Genomic DNA, 27488 nt, shown 5'->3' with positions numbered 1-27488 from the left:
TGCATTTACCCACTTGATAAATTTTGCATTTTTGGATTGTTAGGATAAATTCTTATAGTTGTAAAACTAATTCACAAAAAGTCAAAATGTTTAATGTTCTAAAAGTTTTCTACAAGTCTAATTGTTTGATATGTGCTTTACGAATATGCTTTTTCTTGAATTTTTGGTATCTATAGCTTTCCTGGTATTTAGATATTGTTTGCCAGCATTTTATCAATGTCACACATGTTGGAAATACTTCACTATTGTGGAAGATCATTAGGTGTGTGTGAACTTGTATATTCTGTTTGGTGGGTAAACTCCTAATGCATATAGTTTTAGAAAGCAGTGAAACTCATCAAGTGTGTATATAAGTCAACACTCATTATATGTTTTGTGGGCGCGAGCCCAGGGTGCTCCGTGGGTTTGTCCACACAAGTGGGCCCACGAATAGTCATGGCCTAACAACACAAATATGTATATAAACTTCGAATTTGGGATTTGTGTTTTCTAAATTGATGATTAGCCACAATTAATTTGGTCCAAGTTTTGGTGTGGTTTGCTAATTTGTGAATCTATTTGTATTACCTTTGTTTAGGGATAAACTCGATATATGTTAGCTCGGATGGAAATGATCCGACTTTCCCAAGTAGTAAGGTCTCATCGGCACCTTTAACACCAAGGAGTGAGGGTGAAATTTTGCAATCCCCTAATTTGAAAGGTTTCAGTTTCTCTGACCTCAAAGCAGCCACCCGAAACTTTCGTCCTGATAGTGTGCTCGGAGAAGGTGGTTTTGGGGCCGTGTTCAAGGGATGGATTGACGAGAATTCATACACTGCTACCAAACCTGGTACGGGCATGGTTATTGCTGTGAAACGGCTTAACACAGAGAGCTTTCAGGGTCACAGAGAATGGTTGGTGAGTTTCATTTCTCCTTGACTAGTCTTAAGAATATTCTTTCCCTGTATTAGATTGTTATTGATAAATACTTTAGATAATCCAGACCCCGTGTTACCCTGACTTACATGCTGGTGTTGGATACAAATGTTTCATGCTTTCATGTGTCAAACTCTTAACTTTTCAATGAAAATTCTAGTATCGAACCACTTTCGTGCACACGTCCGTTCCCACTTCTAAAGGTCATGATCATAATAATTGATGACCAAGGTATAAGAATCATAGTACATTATCAATTTTCTCGGAACCTAGATCATTACAAAAGTCTTTCTTAGCTTGGACCACAAATGATATGTGCTAGCCCTCAATGATTCAGTTTTCTACCTCTAGAATGTCTTGATGCTAAATTATTTCGGCGTTCATGGTTTTTTAGGCGGAGGTCAATTATCTTGGACAGCTCTACCATCCTCATCTCGTGAAACTTATAGGATATTGCTTGGAAGATGAGCACCGCCTTTTGGTGTATGAGTTCATGCCTAGGGGAAGCTTGGAGAATCATCTATTCAGAAGTATGTTTCCCATTCTATCTTTAGTTTTCATCAAACAATGTGCAAGTTTATTCCTTGAAATCCATATTGATCACCGTAAACGATTGTGACCGCAGGAGGTTCATACTTTCAACCACTTTCTTGGAACCTCCGGATGAAGGTCGCTCTTGGAGCTGCTAAGGGTCTTGCCTTTCTTCACAGTGCAGAAGTTCAAGTTATATATCGTGATTTCAAGACCTCTAATGTCCTCTTGGACTCCGTAAGTAACAATCAAAAATAAACTTCACATATAAAGCTTACATGTACATCATTCGACACTTTAGGACACATTATGTTTGGCATTTAAGATTTTGGAAGTAATAACGATAAATATTACTCTATCAATTACAGAACTACACAGCAAAACTTTCCGATTTTGGGTTAGCCAAGGATGGACCTACTGGCGATAAAAGTCATGTTTCAACTCGCGTAATGGGTACCTATGGATATGCAGCTCCGGAATATCTAGCTACAGGTATTTTAGATGCATTTTCGTCATTATTTTCTCTTATTTTTTGTTTTCTTTTTTGTTTCTTTTCACAGATGCCATATTCTTTTCCTTGGAAGTATACTGTAGAAAAAGGTTTAGACAAATGGCATTTTTAATAACTCAAATTTTGGATCTTGCTAATCTTTTTTTCTTTTATTAAAAGTTTTGTTTTCATCTTAGTTTATTGGGAAAGAAGAATAATGTCGTATTTGGAGACACAGGATAGCCAGCTCCTTGAACCTTGCACATTGTGCTTTCTTTTGTATCATTTTCATTGTCTATTGTTAATTGTTTGTTGATTGTTTTTTAATAGTGCTGCAACTTGTTAGAAGGCTTATCCTTACCTCTTGGTTCTTTCACATGCTTGTTTGTTTGATGTGGTGGAGGTGATGAGTTTACCCCATTCAAAGGTCATCCTACCCCATACCCTGTATCCTCGAAATGTTTGTTTCCATGATAAGATTAGCTTATCCTACTCTCACAAAACAATATAGTGAAGTTTGTAATTTTATAGAAATATCAATTAGAGGTGTTCAAAATAGACCCGATGATCCGATATTCAGTCGACCTTGTAATCGAACCCGACTTGACTTGACTTGACTTTAAAATAAATTTAAAAATATATAAAAATCAATATGGACACAAGATTTAATTTTGAAACGGCCTGAAATACCTTATTTGAAATCGACCTGATGATCTAAATGAACACCTCTAGTATGAATGTTTCAATTCATAGTGCATTAGTGTTCAACGAGTCTTCATTTTATCTTTTAAAATTTTAACCTGCAGCCTTCTGAGCTATTCTCTTTGTTTTGCTCTAGGTCACTTAACAATTAAAAGTGATGTTTATAGCTTTGGAGTGGTTCTCCTCGAGATGCTCTCAGGCCGAAGGGCAATGGACAAAAACAGGCCATCAGGGGAGCACAACCTGGTCGAGTGGGCCCGTCCCTATTTAACTAACAAGAGGAAAATCTTCCGCGTCTTGGATAATCGTCTAGAGGGCCAGTATAGTTTGGATTCCGCCTGTAGAGTGGCGACCCTTGCATTCCGATGCCTGTCAACTGAACCCAAGTTTAGGCCCGTGATGAATGAGATAGTGAAAGAATTGGAGCAACTTCAAGATCCATCAAAGGAAACACGTAGCAGTTCTAGCACAGCGGCACGAGCTAGGAGACGAAGTGCACATCAAAGCACCAACCGATCAATATCGGCAGTGTCGTATCATAGAACTTAGAACCACAATGTTGTACGAGGAAAGATCGAAAAGTACGATAAGTATGTTTTTGGTTGAATGTACAGCTCTTGTTCCGACTGATGTAATTCCACAGTATATCTGCAAAGGAAAAATGCAACTTTTAGAGTTAAAATATTGAAGTTGCAAGCTCCTGATAAAAGAAAATTTCTGATGTAACGAGATGCATGTATGTGAAAGCTTCTTTGTTGTAATCTAATTTTGTGATTCCTGTTTATGTGTAATCAAATAAAGATGATTTGTTAACAAATTTTTTTTTTTTTTTTTGATTTTTTAAAATTTATTAGTTTGGGTGAGATAAGACAGTCCCATTACTGATTACACATATAAGATTCTAGGAGTACTTTTAAAGATTGTGAGAAGATGGAGTGGAGATCAAAATAATGGAAGAGGAAAAAGTTGGAAGATTGTATTCTTGTGTCAAATTTATTTAATTGATTGTATTTGATTTTAATATTTGTTTTATTTTACTAGCTACATAAGAGATTTTGCTACTATTGTTCGAGATTTTGCTACTATTGTTCAGATTTATTTATGTATAGTGATTAGAGGTGTTCAATGGGCTGAAAACAGACTGGGCCGTACTCAAATAAACATGAGCCGGCCGAGCCTTACAAAATAAAATGGGCTGAAAATGGGACGTACTTTAAAATTTGGCCCGGCCCATTTTAAAGTTTACTTTTTAAGTGCTATAATAAATGGGTTGATATCATTTCTTTAACCTTTACTATGATATTCTTTTCTTTAATCAAAAATTTAGATTAAGCTAAACAAAGGAAGTGGCACAATAGTTACTGGTTAGTATTAATACAATATTGGCACAATAGTTACTATGATATTCATTTCAATTACATTGCACAACATAAATCATTAATGTCTAAGAGACAAATCCAGTACTTACATGAACTGGAACTAGTGAACCTCTTTGGCAATTGTTTAAGGTTAATCGGAGTACCCTTTGTCTCGGCCCATTTTAAATTTACAAAAGTCCATTTTCAACCCATTTTAAGCCCTCTTACCCGCTCCATTTTAATAATAATAAAGCCCGTTTTCGGCCCGACCCTTATAAAACCCTTCAAAAACGGGCCGGATAAGGGCTCAAAATGGGGCCCCGGCCCATTGAACACCTCCAATAGTGACTAATGCGTAAGAAAAAATATGGTCAATGATATATTATTTGAATTGTTTAATTGTATCAATAACAACAATAATATTAAAGTCTTAATCCTAAAAGATTGATGTTAGCTACATAAACCAATATATTAGTTCCAAAGGTCATTCACATGGATTCTTCTCCATTCATTCTACACTTTTATAATCTCAATCCGTAAGTTTAGATCATTCATATTCTTTTCTTCTCCTATCCTCCAAGTCATCTTTGGTCGTCCTTGCCTTCTTTAAATCCCGCCGATTCACTAATACTCGGTCTTTGTACAAGCCGAAACCATCATAAATGATTTTCTTTCATTATTTCCTCAATATTTGCAATTCTTAAACCATTATATCTTCATTTCGAATCCTATCCCTTAAAATATGCACACTCATGCTTTGAAGCATTTGCATTTCCGCTACTCTCATCTTTCGACAATAATCCTTTCTTAAAAGCCCAACTCTAATCCGTAATGTAGCGCTGGTATGATGGCCATTTGAACTTACCTTTTAGCTTTACGGGTACATCTCAATCACATAGCATCCTAGTAGGCGTTCACTATTTTTGCTACCCATTATTAAATCTATGGGTTACATCTTGTATGACTCCCCACTACTCTAAAATATAAACCAAGATATTTGAAACATCCACTTGAAGTTACGTTTTTCTTTTCTAGCTTTATGATGTCTTTCGTTATCTTGTGTGTGCTTAAGTCACACTTCTTGTACTCCGTCATACTCCAATTTAATTTGAACCCTCGTGACTCGAATTCTTATCTCCATCGTTCTAACTTATTGTTTAGGTATGTTTAGTCTCATCCACCAAAACACCTCTTTAGAACCTATAGATATCTTTTCCCCCATTGGTAGAACCTAATTTGTCAAAAACCTTTTTAAAAACCAATAATTTTGCCTTGGGAGCTACTAATTTTGCCTTGGTTTTGATCTCCTTATACTTGATTAAGTTTATTTTAATCCTACATTGTCCTAATGTAGCTACCAATTTTCTTTTCCTTAATAGCTGCCTTGACTTCTTGATTCCACCACTTTGTATCCTTCTTTGTCATGATAGAGTCCCCTGATTCTCTTATAATCACCTAAGGTATTCGATGGATGCAAGTTATATTTTTGGTCCAAGTATCCTTTGCATTTGAAGTCATCTCCCAATCAGCTTCTTTAACAAATTTCTCGATGAAAATTTTATCATTATCCTCTCTTAATCTCCATTGTTTAATCCCTACGATCCTCTTTAAATTTCTTTACCTTTGATCTTACTTGATGTAAAACATCTAGGATAAGGAGTTTTTGTAGGATGGTTACATACTCTCCTAGGATATCCTTACAATTTAGGAAATCACATGTAACTATCATCCTTGTCAAAAAGTAGGTAGTTTGAGTTGACGTTTACTCTAATTCTAAAAGTCACCCATTCAATTCACCTCCGGTATACAACTTCTCATTCATTAATATGTTTTGTACCCCATCTTTAAGATCCTCCCAAATTTTATTTTAAATAATTACTCTATCCTCAATTATGGTGCATATAGGCACGCACCTATCATCATCATACCTAGTGTATCAAGCGTTTATTAAAACTATGATTAGGATATGGAGATGGATGAAAAATGACAATTCATACCCAAAAAGGAGGATGCGACGAAAGAGTCATTTGGCTCGAGAAAGACCTATATAGGAAAGCAAAGCGTGACAAAAAAAGACCAAAAAAACAAGACAAATAAAAGCAAAATTAAAATTAAGCCTAATAACATGACCAAACAAATATAAAAGCAATCATAAAGACAAGAGGATAAACAAGGCTTTAGTGATGTACATGTAGGCATAGGTGACTATCCCTAATGAAGTCCTTAGAGAGATAAAACTTGCTTATATCATTTTTAAATTTTTCCTCCCACGTCTTCTTAACACCTCAACTTCTATTTATATCATTAGATGTTTGTTCATCCATAATAACGCCATTTCCATTCTAATTTCTATCTTGTGTCCAACATCACAATTTGCATTCATGCGTTTCCACAACTATCATTTTGGTTAGACCTGAGAAAACAGTCGATTGGTCAGGTTTCAAGTTGGATAAGTTTTGGTCGTTGGACTATTTTGGGTCGGGTCAGTTTCGGATAAGATTAGTTTCATGTCGGATCACTCTAAGTTTAAGGTAGATTTAGATTGACCCAACGGATTACCATTTTATATTTCTGGTTTAGCTTAAAAAAGTTTGTGGGATTGCTTATTTTATCTTCGAATTTGAAAATATATAATCTTTTTTTTCCGTAAAAAGTGTTTACTATAACATCTCACAATAAAATAGCTACACAATTTTTTAACGACCAAATAATAATAATTCAACATAAAGAAATGTTTAAAAGTCTAAAATGCATCTTACTACAATAAAGATATCCAAATGACTCAAACATAATATAACAATTTAAATAGTAAGAGTACATAAGTAAACAACATATTAAATAAAGAAACATTAGTTTTTTTTTGTTTGTGCGCCCGAATGGAGAAGTTTTACCCTTTTTTTTATTTAACAGCTGTAGAACCCAACGTGCCCAACCCGATCCTGACGCGATCGATTCGTTTTTATAACGGCTTTCTCGAGTTTAGTCATTTTTCGGGTTCAGGTCAAAATTTCCAGGTTTCAACCTAGTTGTTTTGATCGAATCTCGATTCAATTTTCGAGTCGGATCAATTTTTCCCATGTCTAATTTTGACTATATCTCTAACCCAATTTGTCTCTTAATAGACTTCGAATGTAAATTCTCCTCATTTCTACGTAATTCACTAGTTCTAAAAACCTATCAATCAAACTACTAATGTTTCAATATCTCAATCTTAATCTAGAACTCTTGGTTTTTCTTAAACTTCTATTCTTAAATCCTATGTGTCGTTTCTCATTTAACACCATATTTGGACAATGTGGCACATCGCTTTTGGACGACGACCTAATAATCTTTGCATATTTTTTACTACACTCAGGCCTAAGAAGTGTAACGTACGTATCGCTTAATAAAAGGAGCTCTCATGAGAATTGTTTTTGGATTCATGATCATGAGATGTGACTAAATGTTACTATGCTAGTTATCACTAACCTACATCTGATCCTCCTCCTTTATGAAAACTTAACACTGACAATACTTACAGGTTAAGTTTTATTTTCATAATATTAATATTTATGTGTTTTAATTATATCTTTTTAAAAATATAATAATTCAAATGAAAAATTAAATTTTATAAAAAGTCAAATATAAAAAATATAAAACAACAAACTATAAAAGCATAGTATTTATGAAATTCTTCTATATCTTTATCACAAATAAGTAAAATGATGGTATAAAATAAAAATGGGAGGGTAGTGGATTGATAAGGTGATTCAAAAGAGAAGCTATTTGAATTTCCCTTGTTTAAACGTGAACGTCACCTTTTGTCGGGTTTGCAACCTTCCAGGTCGTAGGCAGTTAGGCACTAGCCATACCGAATTACTAACTGTAGTATTGTAGTTTCTCTATTCCATTACTAGTATACAACTATGTTTGAATTTAAGTCAAAGAAAAATTAAGTTACTTTTAACTAAGTGGTAATAAATAAAGATAGAAAATAATTATATGGATAAAATTAAAAGAGAGTTAAAATATAGACGAGATTAAAAGAAAGTGATGGGTCATTGTATAAATAGATTTGATGCAAATTAAGTGGGACAAACAAAAATGAAAAATGCTGCAAATTCCATAGGACGAAGAGAATATATAATTTAAGAAAAATGATAATATATACAACTCTTAGAGTTGTATATAAGAAAGAATCTTGTATATTTTTTTATGCAATTCAATATTGTTTATACTATGAAAACATAAGATTTAATTATCTTTTAATATTTTATCATTACTTTTTTCTTGGAAATTTAAAATAACTATAAAAAATATTAATTATTCTCAATTTTCTATACTAGATTCTTTTGAAAACTTAAAATTATTGATAATAAAAATAATCTACGAACTTTTATGTATAGCCTTAAGGGTTGTAAATATCATTGCCCATAATTTCATCTGTTATTTTGATAATTTATAAATTAAATTATATATAACTAAAAATTATAAAATGTATATATGATATTATGCAATTGGATGATTTAAATAAAATTTTACTTGACTTAATTTTTCTTATATAGTTGTCGTAACATATAAAATAAATTTAAATGACTAATAGTATCAGTAACTCTAATATAACTAGTACTTCCTCTGTTCTTTTTTGATTTTCCACTTTGAGTTTTTCACACATATTAAGGAAGATAGAATCTTTGGATTGTAGTGGGTATTATTTTAATTAAATAGTAGTGTGAGGTAATGATTGTATTGGAAGTATGAGGTTGTAGTGGGTATTATTTTAATTAAATAGTAGTGTGAAGTAATGATTATATTGGAAGTATGAGGTTGTAGTGGGTATTATTTTAATTAAATAGTAGTGTGAAGTAATGATTGTATTGGAAATACGAGATTGTAGTGGGTATTATTTTAATTAAATAGTAGTGTGAAGTAATGATTGTATTGGAAGTATGAGAAAGAAAATAATTATAAATAAAAGAAAAAGAGTACATTAAAAGAAAAGAGAGGGTTTTAAGGGGGTAAAAATGGGATAAAAACTTTCTAAAAATACAAAGTATTTTAAAGTGGAAGAACTTTTAAAACTACCTATTATAGTAATGTGGAAGATCAAAAAAGGAAGTAAGAACTCTAGACCATCAACATCTTCCCCAAACGCAGCTATAAATTATATACTACTTAAAGAGAAACTAAAGTGTTTTAAGGATAAAACAGATCCTTTGTAATAAATGTAGAGAAATTAAATTGTATGGTTGTCAATTCAATGAGTGTTTAAACATATAAATGAAGTTAAAAGTAGGTGATAAGTCTACTTTCAAATAGAAACATGATGTAAGATAAATGAAACCATTTAATAATCCAATTTTATAGAAAGTGATGTAATTAAAAGAGACAAAGTAAGTATTTGACTTCCATAATTTTTTTTTAGGAAATATTGATTTTAAAAATACAAACTTTTAGTGCTCTGCTTTTAAAGGTTTCAACTTTGATTGATCTTTTAAATGTTTTAACTTTATATTATTTTAATTAGAAAAGATCTTATTTACTTGTTATCGACTGAATTTGTAATTTTCGTATAATTTGAAAGAGAAAGAGAGTGAAATTAATTTTAGAAGGATTATAGCTTGGATTTAGAAGAGAGAGAAACTTTTAATTTGGAACTTGAGCATACCCACCTCCAATTGGAGGCCAAATTGAAGTACCCATTTGAGATCGAAAATTTGAAAAAAATAAGACAATTAAATAATTTATTTCTCAAAATAAGTTCTGTGAAAACTTATTTCTCAAAATAAGCGTCCGTACATCCAAATTTAAGTTTGGCAAGAAACGCTGGTAGTAACAGTAAAAGAGGAAAAAAAAAAAATAAAAACTCAAAATCGCTGTTACACTAACAGCGACTTATTCCCCTAAAATGAGCCCAATTTGATTCAATTGCAGCAGAAGTAGACATAGCTGGGTAGCAGAATTCGTTGGGTACCCACTTAAGGTCTAATTTTTTTATAAAAATAATGCCAATTAGAACATAATTCTTCCTTTACCCTAAATTCAAATTTATTTTCCATTCTATAGTCCATGTCGAATGAAGTCTTTTTTTAACGATTGATTGAATTGTCGTGTGACAACAATTTACATATAAGAAAAATTTTATAAAAAATGCACTCAATTATTGTTGATGGACTTAAAATATTTTCGAACATCATTTAAGCTTATATACCTCTAAGTATTGGGATACTTAACGTTGTATAACCCAAACTATTGTTAATTGACTCAAAATACCCAAAAACAACCAGTTGAAAATAATATGCATACTGTTCAAGGTTAACTATCCCAATACTTGGGGGTATATAGAGTTAAATGACAGCTAAGGGTATTTTGCGTCAATCAGCAATAGTTGAGAGTATTTTTTTACAAATTTTCCTACATATAAATAGCTATGTGACATAGAGATTCATCTATTTACACTAAAAAATATTTATTTAAATATACGATGTAAATTAAATGCTATGTAATACATAAATTTGGTTTAATATGAACCGGTATATGACATAACGATTGTTTTAATGTAAACTACTATTTGACATAACAATTCATATTGAAATAAACTGCTATATCAGATTGTTATTTATAAGATAAACCTAAAGACAAAAAATTAGATTTTTTACTCATCAAAAACCTTTGCATTACAACTAAAATAGTCTAACGGTTAGAAATACTTCACATGTGAGATAAGATTCCGCATAGATAAAATAGTGGGTTACGGACTTGCATATATAATGGTTGAACTAATTCTCCTACCACCATATGGTTTTGGAAAACAATGAACTTTACTAAGTGTAAGTGCAAGTCAACGCTCTTGACCCATGAGTTTGTGAGCCCAATCACACGGGGGTCCCGTGTCCACACTAGTGAGCCACAGTGAGATTATATGATGAATTGCCACGACTTAATACCAACAATCTATTTCATACACTTGGAGCGTATTCATGAGCAAACAAATAACTACAACTAATCTACATAACTAGCAAATACATCAAGGTTTATGTATACATAAACGAAACCTAGATAGTTTACTGTTGAACACTTTAAACATGTTTGTAGTCTTCATTCCGTAACAATATCTATCAAATAAGCAAGATGTCTTACATATAACCTATGATACGCATGAGGCTTAAAAATATGTTGTTGGTGCTTAAAAGTAAGTTGGTGGATTTGAGATATCTATGAACAATAGGAAAGTCAAAGTTAAGTTCATGTATTTAATTGTTATTACTAACAACGAACAAAAGGAGTTGGTCAAAAAAGTCAAAATGCTTTGTTCATTGTTACTAACAGCAAACTAAAGGAAAACAATGTCATAACCTTTAAAGGACAAAAATAATAAGTCACTTGTTGGTTTGCTGTTGATGACAACGAACTAACATAAGTTGTTTTTTATCATTTTAAACGTTATGACATTGTCTTTCTTTTGTTAGCTGTTAGTAATAGCAAACACAAATCGTGCTGGTTATTATTTTATTTTTAATAGCAAAAACGCTTATTTACGGAATTAATATACTTATTTTTTAACAGCCTAACCTCGAATACAAAAATGCTTATTTTAGATATTAATACTTTTTGAAGCATATTTTGAGAATTTTTGTTGAAAATATTACATAGAATAATCTAACTTTTTCATGATTTTCCTACAATATCCCACCTATTAATTAACTATGAATAATCTCAACTTTAAAAAGTATTTTCTTAGAGTAAATCCGATAACCGGATGACTTGCTATAGCAATTTTTAATTTTTGGTTTGGATTAGGTTTGAGCTTACTATGAACGAAAATCAAAACATTAAGCCAAACCATTAGTTGAGTAAACCTTGTGCAACCCATGAAACAAAATGAAGATTTTAATTGATGACCCTAAGCAAAAAAAACACTTAAGCGTTCTTGTGATAACCCAGGTTGAGTATTTAAAAATGATTGATAGACTACGTATATCAATAAGGTGCATCTTGTTTTCTAGAAAGCCCAATTGCTAAGAACTCCACAGTTAAGCGTGCTTAGTGCGGAGCGATCTTAGAATAAATATCCAGTCTACAGCTTCTATGGGTAATCATCATTAACGGTCCGACGGGGTCTAGGTGTTATAGTTCTTACAACAAACATATGCCTTAATTCAATAGTTCAAATTTCATTTTGCATCCCTATTTTTGCAATCATGTTACATCATCTACACTCATTGTTTAACTCCTATTCGTTGCAAAGTAGTTGTAAAGGTAATTGTTAGTTAACGATAGTCGTAAATGTTTAATAAAAGTAGTTGCTATAGTATTTTTTGGAATATAACTAATTGAAGAAATTAAAGGGAAAAAATTAATAAAATGCTACTTTTGAACTTGAAATGGTAGAAGTTGTAACAATGTGAAAATAATTACTTGCACCATAAAATATAACTCAAACAGCTATGTTGATGTACAGTAAAATTTTTCCAAAAGTCATGTTGTAGCCTTAATAAACCACCAACAACTACTTACATTGCTATGCTGAACACATCCTTGGTTATTAGGATCAAACTTGTACCAAGATTACTAGGAAATGAGGATTCAACTAAAAAACACAGTTCAATAATCTTATCAAGAATGGTGAATGTTTAGCAAATTGTGGGGAAATAATACAATAGTCCTTTGGTTTTTCACATCTGGTCGCTAAATGCGCTTTCAACTGCAAGAACTTGCCCGAAAACGAAAAGAGGGGTGATCCACAGACCAGGAAACAACACTTACCAAAATGCAAAGCAAGCCTTAAGAGCTTTTCTATGCAATAATTTACACCTATATTTACATATGCAACCACCCTCACTTTCCCAACCAAGGCCCAAGGGAAGGAGGGTTTGAATCAAATAAGTAAATCATCGAAACAAAAAAGTTGCAGCTGATCTACTGAAAGTTTTCGATACACTTGTTAGCATCATCAGATAGCAGTCGAAACCCAATTGAAGGGCGTCTTGATCATGAAGTTTTGACTAACCCAGGAGTCCAATTCTTCCAATCTAGCTTCCCAATAGATTTGTTCCTTAAATTGACCATTTCTTTTATGTCCAACACTTTCCTAAGGTAATTGTTCCCAGGTTTTATGTGCTCCGTTTCCACTTTGGGTTCTGTTTCTCCTTCGAGGTCTTCACATTCATCTTCAGCTTGTTTATTGGGCTTGGACTGATCTGTGTCTTCCTGTGATGATGCCTCGTCTATGATACTACCTAGTATTTCAACAACCTCGCTCATTTTAGGGCGAGCTTTGGGTTGCTTAGCAATACATTTGTTTGCTAACGATGCTAGTCTCCACACAGTTTTCTTACAGAATTGTCCCTCCAACCGTGAATCTACAATCAAGTGGAATTTTTTTGAATCCGATACAAAGGGTCTAATCCAATCCAAGAGCTTCTGTTCATTCCGTGGTAGATTTCTTTCAACTGCTCGTCTTCCTGTTATGAGTTCAAAGAGAACTACGCCAAAACTCCATACATCACTCTTGACAGTTAACTTGCCAGTCATGACATACTCAGGAGCTGCATAACCCACTGTTCCTACTACCTATGACAGTTGATTCAAATATCAGTACTAAAAGACATTTCATACATACAAATCCAGGACAAATGGTATCAGATAACTCAGGATCATTGAAAACATAATTCGCTAGTTAATTCGACTTTTGAATTCACGATTCGCTTAGAATGATTAAAAAATAGCGTAAATCCGATCATAATTCGCTTTTTTCATTTGCAATCCGCTAGGCGATTAGAGAATCATGTAACACTGCTCGGGATCAAGAACAAAGAGGACAAAGTAGGTAATAGTATATTTTTATATTCTATTACCGTCTAATTTTTTTAACTCACTCGCAATTTTCCTTATGGTTAAAAAGGTAGATGGAGATGTCTTTGGTGATAAATCAGAACATCGGTATACATTGACGCATAATTAAGATCATAATATCCCTAAGGCTTCCAAATCATGTGATTTTTTACTCCTAAAAGATGTAGTATTGCTGTAGCTCGTCTTATATGAGACCGTCTCACAATGAGACGACCCATATAATGAGCCAGCACAATAGAGATAGTCTCACCATGAAACCATCTAATTTAAGAATTTGTGTTGCTGATGACTTGAGCAAACTGGTATACATTTTTGACCAAGTAATAGTGAAAAATTCACACTTGCTGACATCCAGTAATGCTAATTTAACAAATTATTTAGACCCCATAGCACAAGTATTACAAAAATAGTTGACAAAACTTACTGATGTTGAAACATGGCTGTATCCCTCAGCAGGCCCCAGCCTAGCCAATCCAAAGTCTGAGAGCTTGGCATTGAAATCTTCATCCAATAACACATTTGATGTTTTAAAATCTCGAAATATTAGCTGCAATAACGGCATCAGCCACCAACCAAGATCAACATCAAATCCTTTATGGATGTTAGTAAGGAACATCAAGTTTTGTTAAAATTTTAGAAGAATAGGACATACCAACCATGCCCTATCCACTATTAAAATTAAGAAAAATAAATAATTCCATTCAAATCACCAGCATTGTATTAGGTTGCTATTCTCTTTATAAATTCTATGGTATAATACCGTCACATACAGCAAATAACCGAAGAATAGCAGATCGAGGATTTCCAAGTTAAGTGCAAGATGACCCATAAAGCTGTATGTAAATAAGTAAATATTTCACATATTTGTAACTGAAAAAATAGTTTTTGATTTGTAAAACTAAAACATCTACCATGTTCAATCAAACAGTGCATGAGAAAAGTCTTACATGGATTTGGTCTGCACTATTTTATTGTGCATCAACCTTAGAGGTATTAAAATAGTAAGTATTTTCACTTAATGAAATACTTGCTATAAGCTTGGTGCGGAGTACTAAAATATTGTAGACCAAGTCTATAAGACTTTTACCTAGGGCACTAGATCATGTAAACTACCAAGTTGCTAGTTCCTACAGCCTACAGCCTACAAATTATTAAGACTTAAGAGCACTATCAAGCACACAAAAATAGAATAGCAAGACCAAATCGCCAGAAATCAAAACATTCCAAATCCCTAGTCAGGAAAGTGCAGCTAACATTTATTTCTTTCACAGTGGGTTGCAGCTAACATAAGCAATTAGGGAGAATCTTACTATCCTATATGAATTATTACTAGTACTAATACAAACCATTAAATAATAACTTTTTTCCTAAAATATTGTTAAAAGTGTCAAAAATTTTCAAAATACAACACTTGATAATTTAATTCTCAAAATACAGTCCATGTATTTTGGAATGACATAAAAGTAGCTGTTTCACCTTATTAAAAAAAATTTCTTTTCATCTTAATAAGTCCTAGAATCACTATCCAAAACCCCTTCATAAAGGGGCAAATATACTGCAACCGTGGCAATTTCTCATGAAGAATAGCTACTGTGGGTAGCAACTCTAGCTGTTTATGAAGAGTACACAACCGGTACGAAAATATCAGTTTTACCTTGCATAAGAGAAACAGTTTCGGTTGTCCCAAGCATATGGTATTGTGGATTTTTTTCAGTGTATTTTGGCTTTAAAAAAGCTCCTATAAGTACTCATTAGAGAACGCTACTAGTCCGGAATCACTAACAAATGAACAATGCTTAAGATATTCCTGTAATAGATACAAAACACGCAACTTGTGGTACCTGAAAATCCATTTCTTCGTGCAAATATGCCAATCCACGAGCAGCATCTCGTGCAATTTTGAGCCTCGTCATCCATGGCAATGGTGAGGGCACACGATCCATAAGATGATCCTCCAAGCTTTTGTTCTTCATAAGCTCATACACCAAAAGTCTTTGAATCCCTCTTTCATCATCCTCAGCACAATATCCAACTAACTTAACAAGATTTGGGTGCTTAATTACACCTAACCAATTCACTTCATTGATCCACTCTTTATGCCCCTGCTAACTAGAATGGAAAATCAAAAGAAACCCATAAAGGGTGCCTCATGTTAGACATCAGATGTATACACTACTGACTACACAGCCGAAAAACACTCTAATGTTAAGTAAATTACACCTAAAATAGTATAAACAACTCTTCTTGTCTGGTAAATGCAGAATATCAATTTGTGAACTATCAATTAATTCTTCTCCCACAAGGCCATGACTCAACAAAGAAAAGTTTTAACTTTACTTTACAAGGGTAGAGCAAAAATCGATAAATTTTTTGAAGGCCCAGTGCATTTTCATACTGTGGCAACAACTTTGTATCCGTAAACATTTTACATACTCTACGAGGCACCTAATTTTTCGAGGCCCTATGCTGTCGAACATGTTGAACATGCTCAAAACCTTCGAACATGTTGAACATGCTCAAAACCTCCCCTATTACTTTTAGATAAGCTACTAAATAAGCAAATTTTGTCATTAAGTCAGTAGTCCACCAAGAGCAATACTCAACAAAAGAACAAAAATATACCATGAATATAAGTCCAAAACCAAACTGATAAACAATCCTCCTTGAGCTTTGACAGGAGCTAAACAACTCCATTATCTTTTAGATCAACACAACAATTATTCCCAAAGAAAATAATTATTTTTTATTGAGTGTATTTTAAGTTAAGTCAAATCAATAGTTGTAATAATGATGTTCCCAAATCAACACGATCCTCAAAATTCACACATTCACCATTTCACAAATCACAATAAAACCATTCCCTACATTAGCTAAAACCAAGGATTTTTGGGTTGATAACCATGATTGTAAATCAAGAACAAACATTAACTATCAATAATCACAATTCAAATCATAATCTGAAATAAATTACCATTTTTTTATGAATGAAAACAACCCACATTTTAAGGATCAAAATCTAAAAATTTCTGACAATGCACAAAAAGGAAAAATTAATAAGATTGAGAAAAAGAAAACATGCCTGGAAACCATAACGATTAAGCTGTTTAACAGCAACATCAATCTTGGAAATGGTAAAATCATTACTCTCATTCTCATTAATGTCATTAATATGAATATTTCCTCTATAAACACAACCAAATCCTCCTTCACCAATCAAAAGACTTCGATTAAACCCACGAGTTGCCGATTTCAACTCAGCAAAACTAAACACTCTCAGATCGTTACAAACCCCACGATTCTGAGCTAACAAAGAGAAAAATCCAGAAAACTCTGAGTCACCAGAGAACTCAGATCGTCTTAACTCAGTAGTAGTGCTAGTACTAGTTGTACTACTAGCAATACTCAAAGAACGAGCCCAAGAAACTCTTGCTCTTCCTGATGTAACCACATCCTCTTCCCCATCTTCTGATCTTCTTTCACCATTATTGAAATGAAAACACTTCATTTTGAGAAATTAATTAATGGGTGTTTCTGGGTTTTTTGTTTGTTTTTGCCAGGTGAATGCAGGAAAAAGTAATGGAAGAGAGAGGAAAAATTATAGGGTAGTTAAAGAGTTGAGTTGAGGGGATCAACTAACATTGCGTTTTGTATAGCAGAATCATGCTTTTTTAATTTTATTTTACAAATTTAAATTAATTTTTTTATTTTATTTATATATTTTTTCCCCATTTTTGATTTTCTTGAAGTAAAATTATAACAAACTCAATTATTATTAGAGCTTCTAATAATAATGTATTATAGTTAAATGATGAGTACAATAATGATTTTAAGGAGAATAAATAAATAATATATAATATTTTTAAATTTTAAATAATGGTTTAGATTTTTTTTTAATTAAATAGTTGGATTGAATGGAGCAGAGGAAGGAAGAAGGAGAAGAGTAGGCAAACAATGTCAGAATGGGTACCAAACGGCTCTTGGTGGTGGGACCCTATTTGGCAGTTCAAGAGAATACGGATTGGATTTTTTTCCACTTTTCATGTGCTCATATATTTGAAAATTGACGTTTTTATTTTTAAATTATTTTCAACATTAAGAAATATTAGAGTATTATATACTTATCACTTTTGTTTTTGATTAATTTTTAATTTATAGGTTAGAACATATTTAAATGAGATATTGTTTGGTTAATTTTAATCAAAGACTATTAATATTAAATTTTTGTAATTTTTAATTATACATAAATAGATATATTAAGAATTAAATTAATGTATTAAATAGCGTAATCAAATATTATAACTATTTTGAAACGAAGGAAGTATTAAGGAGGAAAAACCATGTTAGGGTTAAATGTGGGCAAGAAAATTTTACTTCTAAATGATGATATTCCCAATGTTTCTTTACAAATTTTGTAAAAAAATTTTTAGTATATCGTTTTAATTTAAGAACATTTCTATTTTAAGTAGTAATTTTTTTAGTATTTATATATCTTTTTTTATTTTCTCAATTTTGATCTTACACACATATTAATATCTCTTATTTGTTTAGGAAGAAATGAAAGAAAAAGAAAGAAAAATTAGAGTTTCAATCCATATATTTCTAATAACTTTCAACATTTATTCAACCAATCCCTATGAACCCTCCCCTTCAAATTCCTTCCTTCCATTTTATTTTTCAAATTAGAGATTTTTCATTTCTTTAAATGATCTACTTTTTTTTTCTCTGCATTTTCTTCCATTAAAACAATCAATACACACCCTTAAAGAGAGAGAGTAATAGGTTGTTGGTTATAGTAGCTAGATTTTTCGAACTGGTAGGTCAGGTTTGACCTAACTGGTCAAAAATTTTGTTTTAGTTAAATTTTTACAATAGTTTTTTTATTCATATTTGAAAAAAAAAACTTTTCAAGTTATAATTCTGCAATAATAAATTTAAACAATAAAAAATGACAAAATAATAATATAAGATAGGTTGGATCAGGTTAGTCCAGTCTCGGTTGATCGAATCAAAATTTGACATGTCTATTAGTAGCTCTAAAATTGTTGTTAGTAATTAAATCGTCTACTTAATCGTGTAAAACATTATTGTTCGTTAAAAGTAGTTATAGTAGTTGATAGGGCTGAACAAAGTTTGGTCTAAATCGTAGACCAAATCGTAAGTTAAGTATTTAATCTGGTCTACGTTCTAAATAATTTGGTCCATTTTTTTAGGAAATTACGGTTTTCGGTCCAATCTAGATTTAAAAATTTTCAGACCTGACCGAACCGGAAAACAGTAATATACTCTGGTCTGGTGCAAACCGTAAACCGTAGACCGTAGACCATTAACCGTAACAGTCGGTCTCTTGAGAAACTGTTTCTCTGAAAGACGTCTCTCAGACACAACCCATTAAAGCTTTATTAAGCAAAAAAATGATAATAGGCTAACCCAGTTAAAGACGACTTGTCAAAAAGACCGACTCTCACAAGAATCAGCTCGTCTTGTATGAAACCGTCTCACCATGAGACGGGTCCATATAACAGCCCATTTCTTCAATTGCTTACTTTAAGATCATAAGTAATCGTTTTAAGTTTATGAATAATCACTGTAGAACTATAAAAAGTGATTATATTAAAATTATAAGTGATGACTTTAGTGTTATAAGTGATCATTCTATGACAAAAAATATATATTGGAACAACCCAATAAAGATGGTCTCATCGTAAGACCGTCTCATTAAAGAATTAGTGCAAAACAATTTGTGTAACCGTAATAATATAAGACATTAGTTGTAAGGCCCAACTTAAATAAATAAGCCGGCCCATTTATTAAAGAAGCCTGGAAGAATGAAAACTAACAGCCCGTTTGGTTAGGGGTATTAAATGGTGGTAATGGGAATGATTTATAGTGTAAAATATCATCAAAAGTTCCATGTCATTCTCATGGTAATGAAACTTTGGTGACAAAAAAGTTTTTTTGTTTACAAATTTTCATTACCATCTAATAACACATCTCTCAATGGTAATACATTGGAATAATTTTATGAAGAAAATGAGATGATTGAAGTTGGACAAGCATGACCATCAAGGTAGCCAAAAGAATTTTCAACCAAAATTACACTAGTTTTTCATCTCTATTACCACCATTTATTACCATCTACCAAATGAGCCGTAAAAAGTATGAAAATCTGATTTCTATTTCATTTGTTCCAACTTTTATAAAAGTCCGCGCCTCTCACCCCTCATACTCTAACTGTCTAAGAGCATGTTCTCTTCGTTTGATCTGAATGAATTTGATTTGAATTTACTAAAGTCTGATCTGATTTGATCTGATCTGGTTTGATCTGGTCTGATCTGATCTAATTTTAATAAGAATAAGTAATAAGTTCAAAAAATATGTTGAAAAGAAGAGGCCCTAACTCTAACTCTTTTTCAATTGTTTGATTTTATTGTGACTGATTTATTTGTAAAGGTAAAGATAAAGGACACCTTCAGTATTCTGCATAAGGCAGGGTCTGGATGGAGGGCTTATCTTTTATTTGTGACTGATATGTTTGTGTTTGGTTTAATTTTTTATTTATTTTTTAGTATGTAGTTTGTTTTTTGGATTTTTCTTGATTTTTTAGTATGTATTTGATTTTTCAGTTTATATTTGATGTTTATCAAATTATTTTTCTGATTGTTGGTTGATTTTTATGAATTTTTATTTTTTTATTTTTAATTTTTTTTTTAGGTTTTGCTATTTTTTTTCCAGTCTGTTTTTAATTCTTATAATTCATAACAGAATTTATTTCATTGCTTATGTACTGGTTATTAGGGCTGAAAACAAAGTATAAAATAGAATTTGTAATAAAGTTTATGTACTGCTTTTTATAATTTATACAGATTATGACTGAATTTGTGGTCTATATTAATATTTATGTACATTGATGAACACATTATCTTATACTCCATTTTTGGTTAAAAAATGCATTAAAAACGATCTGTCCAGTTTAGTCTAGTGTTTTAATTGGTCTGATCTAGTTTAGAATTTTTAGACCGAAATTTTCAGTCTGGTCTGATTTTTGTGTCATAGCAGATCAAACCGAACCGTGCAGCCATAGTAGTTGACTATATGAATTTTATTATGAACAAATAGAGAAAATCTTAAAGCGATAATTTTGAATTTGAAACACTAGATGCAGTTAATTCAAATAATATAGTCTAATTGATTCAAACAATGTTTTTTAAAGGGAAAAGCTTTTTTACCTATAAAATCTATTTTCATTGTCAAAGGGCATGTAAGAATATTTTCCATCCATGGTGCTTTATTGCATCACGTTCAATGCAGGGGCTGTAAAGTTATTGTAGAAGATCATAATGCGAAATTCGGTTTGGGTTTAGTCTGGTGAATATTAGATTTGTATTACTTTATCTATGAGATTGTATTACTTTATCAATGAGAGAAACACCTCTATTTATACATGATTAAGACTAAAAATAAGGAAACAATATATATTAACCTAAATCTAAATAATAGGAAACAAAATAACCTTAATATCCTAAATATTAAAAAAGATCAAGTTAGGTTTCCTATACTCTGAAATATAATATTCTAAAATAATATCTTTATTTTATTCTACTTCCTATTTTCCTATACTCCCCCTCAAGTTAGGTTTCGAGATCATCGAAACCTAACTTGCACAATATTATTCAATGCTTTTGATCCAATTGCCTTTAACAAAAAATCTGCTAGTTGATCTTTTGATTTTACTGATGACATTTTAATGATCTCTTCGGCGAATTTGTCATCATTGACTTTCAATTTTTTGAGTTTAGATAAAAAGGTCATAAAATAGATTGGGTTAGTTTAATTTTTGTTTTGGATCAACAATTTGGCTTTTGGGTTTTTGGATTAATTGGGATTCAAAGATAAAATTGGGTTGATTTTGTTTAAAGGGTAGATGGGTGGAAGATATGGATTTGTGGGTTAGTTCGCGGGTTAATGGGTAGGGTTTTGCAATATGGGAAGTTTTAGGATAGACAAGGGTAACAAATGAATAACCTCCATATAAAACTCATTTTTCAGAAATATACTCTTAAGTTCCATTTATGGTCTTTCTTTCTCTACTGATTTTTGGGATTCTGAGTTTGTGGGTTCAGGAATTTGGTTATCCTTGCTTACTTCTTCTTATGGAGAACCTTTCTCTAGGTGTTTTTCGGATTGGGGTTTGGGTGTTTTTGCTTCTAGTTCGTTTGTCCCTTCTTTTTTTGAAATTTGATTTTGTCTTTTTCTTTACTCTCCCTCTCGCCATTAACTTGCATACTCACTTCTTCTACATTACTCCCCCTTGCGACCTCACGCTCGATGGTGTCGTTCATGGGAGGTAGCGAAATTGGCCCGTATAGAGTATGAATCCAAGTCCATAATTCATGGGCAGTAGTAGTGCATGAAATAACGAGGTCGATAATGTCGGGTTTAATACATGCGAGAATCCATGACATAACCCTGCTATCATTGTAACGGTCCGGTTTAAGTGACCCGGAAATCCATATGAAAATACAAATTCCGGTTCACTTTTTGGACTCCAGAGAAGACTTTTCTCTAGGACCGTCAACGTTCCGTCGATAAAGAAATATAGATAAACAGAAAACAAAACCAATGTGAAAGGTAATAAGTCAGCGGAAGCTCTAACGTACAACTCGAGAGCCTAGAGGCCTCTAAACAAACTAATCGAAATAGCGGAAGCGAAAAGAAAACTATCTCTTTTGTTACATTAATTCAGAGTTTCTTTCTACTCATAATCTAATACAAAAGGTAAAACATAGTCTTGATTATTACGGGTTCTACGTCGAGATCTCACACCAGACCCCACCTGCAATCAACCTACCAGACGTCGTAAGACAACACCAGTAGGTTCCAAAGAAACAACCAATACACGTCAGAGACTTCATACAAATATCAATCAGGTTGAATACAAGCAGAAAGTTCATCCTAGCATGCATAGGCTCTATACATTTATTATTAATTAATTAATCCCAACTTGTAACGTTGCCCGTCCTGTTCGGGTCGTTCAAGTATAAATTCAAATATTTTTGGAGGAATACACTTGGGATAGCTAATCCCAAGGCAACCACCAACCTAAGACGTTGCCCGTCCTGTTCGGGTCGCCAAAGGCTAAAGTATGCATACCCCCATGGTGACCGTAATGATCCAAAACTGCCATGGGAACAATAATTGTAATAATCCAAACCAATACGTTAACCCCTTTGGGTAACATAATACAACCAAACGTCAACCCCTTTGGGTGACAACCACATAAATTCTCAATTTCCAATTAATTTCTTTCAAATTATTTAAAGTGTCTAATCCTTATGTGATTTACAATGCCTTGATTAGAAATGAAACAACACTACTTGCACAACCACATAAACAGTATGGTCTAAGCGTGTACCTTTACGCGCTGCAAATAACACTGCTCAAGCACAACCGAAATTTCGCCCTCTTATAAATGGAGGTCCTAAAAAACACACACAAAACGACCACGTATTAGGACGTGTTTACACATTTAATCCACTCCATACTCTAAAATATCACTAAGACTTGATAATTTTTAATTGTTTACATCCAAATCCCAATAGTTCCAAATTACAAATTCTGACCAGAAACTTTAAGAGCCATTTCGGACAGATTAGAAAATTCAAATGAAAAATCCGACTTCGCCATTGCGTTTGGAACGCGTCAATTACCTTGGGTACCAAATTTCATAATTTCTAACATCCATTTACTATTTTTAATTATTTTAAGCGTTTAACGAGTTTTTAACGCAACGGTGCTTAAAACAACGGAAAACGACTAACGTTTCCGAGTCGGTACCTCTAACGAGGCGGAACAGCTGCTGCCACCTGCGGAACAGCTGCTGCCACCTACATTTATATATTATTATTTTTTTTTATTCATTATTATTATTAGTTTATATATACATTATTAACCCTTTTAAAATCTCATGACCAAAATAACTTTTGCAAGGTCACATTCACAAAATCCTTCAAGAGACTTGAAATTTCATAAATTATTAAATACCTAATTCTCTTAACAAATTATATTTTGTAGAGAATTATAAAATCAAATCACCCTTTTTTTAAAAAAAAAATCAAGACACACACACACACACACACACACACACACACACACACACACACACACACACATATATATATATATATATATATAACACAATCCTTCTAACAAATCAAATTTTGCTAAAGGATTATTAAACCCTTGGATGACTACATAACTTAATCCATACCAACTTAATTTCTACTAACAAATTGAAATTTAGTTAGAGAAATTTAAACCATAAAAGAAATTTATTTGAATATCAACAAAAACTCAATTCTTGTAACAAATTAAACTTTATTAAAGAATATAAATCAAGAACATAACTTAATCCTTTTAACAAAATTAAGGTTTATTAAAGGATTGTTAAAGAGAATTACATAAAAATATACTCAATCCTCCTCAAAGTCATGGGATATCATCATACATAAAATGTAATTCATCTTAGAAAACCTTGTATATAAAATCTACAATTAGCAATTCTATTAAACTTACCCCTTTGATCAAAAGATTGGATGAAAAAAACAAGAGAACAAATTTTATTTTTTTTTTGTTTTTGTGAATGCCGAAAGCAAGGCACAAGGAAGAGTAAGAATTTTTCTGATTTTTTTCTTGTTTACTTGAGGTTTTGAAAGTGTGAGGAATACAAATGATGTTTAGGATTAATAGGGAAATTAAGGACCAACCTAATTAATCCTAATTACACCATTATGAGAGGAGTTACAAGACTCCTCCCATACCCTCCCAAAACCGGCAGCCCTTCACCTCTCTTCCATAATTTTTTTATTTATTTTATTTTTTATTAATTAAGTAATTATTATACTTTTGTTAAAACAGCAAGAAACGTCACGCGATAACATCGTACGCGATAAAACTTGTTACCGTTAAAATTAAACCTACTTTATTTCTTATAATTAACTATATAAAATAGTATAATTTAATATTACTTATTTATTTTATTTTGTTATACTTTATTTTATTATATTTTACTTATTTCTAAACCCGATAAATTACGGGGTGTTACAATCATATTGTTTCCATTGTTGAGTTATGGTCGTCGGGTGAATGACGCTGATATGATTGAGCATCCCCTCATCACCAAGTTCAATTTCCATTTCTTTACAGCACAAGGTGTAATTTTTTCTATTTAAATTCTCGGATATTTTTGGTTTTTTTTATTAATTTTTGGGTTTGTATCGATTTTTTAGTTTCTTTGTTGAAAAAGGAGGATAATCTGCTCCACCTCTGCCAATGAAAACATCACGTTTTCCATCTGATTTTTTTGATCGGTTTTGTTTTGATTTGTTTTTTGTTTGGGTCTATTTTGGTCGATTATGATCAATGATAAAATACCGATAGAGTTTTTCCGTCCAGGAAAATCTTACGGCTCTGATACCATGTAGAAAGTTATAATGCGGAATTCGATTTGGGTTTAGTCTGATGAATATTGGATTTGTATTACTTTATCAATGAGAGGAACACCTCTATTTATACATCATTAAGACTAAAATATTAACCTAAATCTAAATAATAGGAAACAAAATAACCTTAATATCCTAAATATTAAAAAAGATCTTAACTTCCTAAAACATAATATTCTGAAATAATATCTTTATTTTATTCTACTTCCTATTTTCCTATAGTTAATCATTTCAAAACAAAATCTATCCCATTATAAATTTAATTGAATTCGATTACAATTGAATATTTATTAAGGATTTTTTTAGGGGAATTTGAACAAATCAGAAAACAATATCATCTAGCCATGTAATATTTATTGAACTCGACAATGGGTAAAATTTAAGACACGTAGAAGATTTACAAGTGTACTTCTACATAAAGTACATCGTTTTTGTTCTATTTCGCCAATTTTTAGGGTTGAATGTTGTTCATCATTTTTTTCCGAAATCTCAATTCTAACTCAGTGTTTTGATTCCTTTGCTTTAAGGTTTGATAATATGTATTACAACAACCGAAATTTTAACCATGTACTTAGATTTGAATTAAACCGTGTATTTAAACTAGATTACTTAGGCTTAATGCTGAAACATAACACTATATTGAACTGCTACTTCGATAATATAATAAATTACACAATTGACATACTATATTATCATCTAACTAATATTTTGAAATCAATCAGCTAGTGGCACAAGCACCAGACATTCCAAAAATCAAATCACCTCATAGGATGAATTCTTTTATCGAACAAATTAAAACTAATACTAAAATAAATTGAACATGTTTTACTTAACTAATATTCTTTACAAATATGGATGAAATTACTTTGTTGATTTTAGATCTCTGTGCATTCAGTTGTTATTGGAATCCATCGATCTCAAAATTTATCCTTCACTAGAACAGGTTCAAAGAACAGACCACAACTAGCTTATATTTAAGCGCATATTTCATAGGTTACTTTTTTAGTAATTACATTTATTGTTTACTTCATTAGATTTCATAATTTTAATTACAAGTCCTAGGAAATTAATTACTGTCTAGCTTAACTCCACTCGCAACTGTTTACTCAATTCGAGAGGTGCAGCTCTACTCACAATTGTTTACTTTGGTAATAGTACATTTCGTCTAGATATTGACCGCATTATGCCCCATATAGGTTATCTAGCATGTTCACACCCACTTGGAAAGTCCGGATGACTAAAATAATAAAATTAGTAACGTCCCCGTGGGCCATGGCAACAATAACCTTGGACTTACTATTCTTTTGCAATTTATTTTGCTTTCTTGTAATTCTCTACATGTGTATCTTTTTTAATCATGGCTCTAGAAAAACATTCACTTCTTGTAACGTAATTCTTTGAGTAAAGTTGGGTGACAAATTTTGTAAAATTTCGATACCACGGTGTGGACAACAATAAAAAGTTTTATTCTTTTTGCACTTTTTGATGCTACCTGTGACATTCGGGAATTTAAAATAAATAAAATCATTTTAGGCTTTAAACTAATTAGAAAATTACCATGAATTGATTGAGTTAAGTAGGTAATAATAATAATATATAAAAAAAATAAAAAAATAAAAAATTTATATACCCAAACCCCCAAATCAGAAACCCAATTCCCATTTCCCTTTCCCTTCCTTCTTCTTCGAGCAACCAGCAGCACCATCAACACCTTCACCAATTTCCTCCTTCTTCTGAAATTTCGAGTCCCTTCAAGCAAGATTCATCATCTTCTCGTTGATTCAACCGGTCCTTTTCGTTTTCCCTTTTCTCTGTGCAGCACAATCAGGCGGCGGCTTTCACCGAACACGAACACCACTTCTCACGGTGGTTCTACAACCATTACCGGTGTTCCTCTTCTTGTATTTGTTGGTGTAAACAAACTAAGGTATTAAATCTCTTAATTTCTATGTGTAATTTCATTTTACTCATCTTTAATAACCGATTTTCTTTTCAAATTTTTGAACCCTAGCTATCTCTAATCGGAAATTACATGTAAAATCAATATATATTTGTAGAATTTATTCCATTAAAGTAAAAATTAGCAATATAGCAATCGAACCTTTTCTAGTCTAATACCCGGTTCTTTGAATTGGGGAAAATAAGTAGAATTTGGTCTTG

At 32.0% G+C, this 27488-nt stretch overlaps 2 protein-coding genes across 3 annotated transcripts in view; one reads left to right on the top strand and one right to left on the bottom strand.

The window, feature by feature from the left end:
• Nucleotides 1-3420, top strand: part of LOC130814290 (probable serine/threonine-protein kinase PBL10) — a 4404-nt gene extending 984 nt beyond the window's left edge. Inside the window, exons 3-7 of the mRNA XM_057680398.1 lie at nt 578-897; nt 1310-1445; nt 1541-1683; nt 1815-1938; nt 2775-3420. Coding sequence (XP_057536381.1) covers nt 578-897; nt 1310-1445; nt 1541-1683; nt 1815-1938; nt 2775-3187 — 1136 coding nt within the window. The 3' untranslated portion in view covers nt 3188-3420. The remainder of the gene's footprint in view (nt 1-577; nt 898-1309; nt 1446-1540; nt 1684-1814; nt 1939-2774) is intronic.
• An 8994-nt stretch (nt 3421-12414) lies between these two features.
• LOC130814289 (serine/threonine-protein kinase PCRK1) lies at nt 12415-17690 on the bottom strand. 2 transcript variants are annotated; one of them, XM_057680397.1, is made up of 4 exons: nt 16906-16986; nt 15672-15935; nt 14255-14377; nt 12415-13548 (listed from the first exon to the last, which is right to left on the bottom strand). In XM_057680397.1, exons 1-4 carry the CDS (start codon nt 16984-16986, stop codon nt 12967-12969), a joined length of 1050 nt encoding a protein of 349 aa, XP_057536380.1. In that variant the 3' UTR covers nt 12415-12966. The 2 variants fall into 2 exon arrangements, with proteins under 2 accessions (XP_057536380.1, XP_057536379.1); XM_057680396.1 differs by having other exon boundaries at nt 12417-13548; nt 15672-15932; nt 16910-17690.
• Nucleotides 17691-27488: the final 9798 nt, after the last annotated feature.

The sequence above is a fragment of the Amaranthus tricolor genome, chromosome 5 (genome assembly GCF_026212465.1).
Source record: "Amaranthus tricolor cultivar Red isolate AtriRed21 chromosome 5, ASM2621246v1, whole genome shotgun sequence".
Taxonomy (NCBI): Eukaryota; Viridiplantae; Streptophyta; class Magnoliopsida; order Caryophyllales; family Amaranthaceae; genus Amaranthus; species Amaranthus tricolor.
Note: the sequence above shows the minus strand (reverse complement) of the source record. Positions and strands in the feature narration are given on the sequence as shown.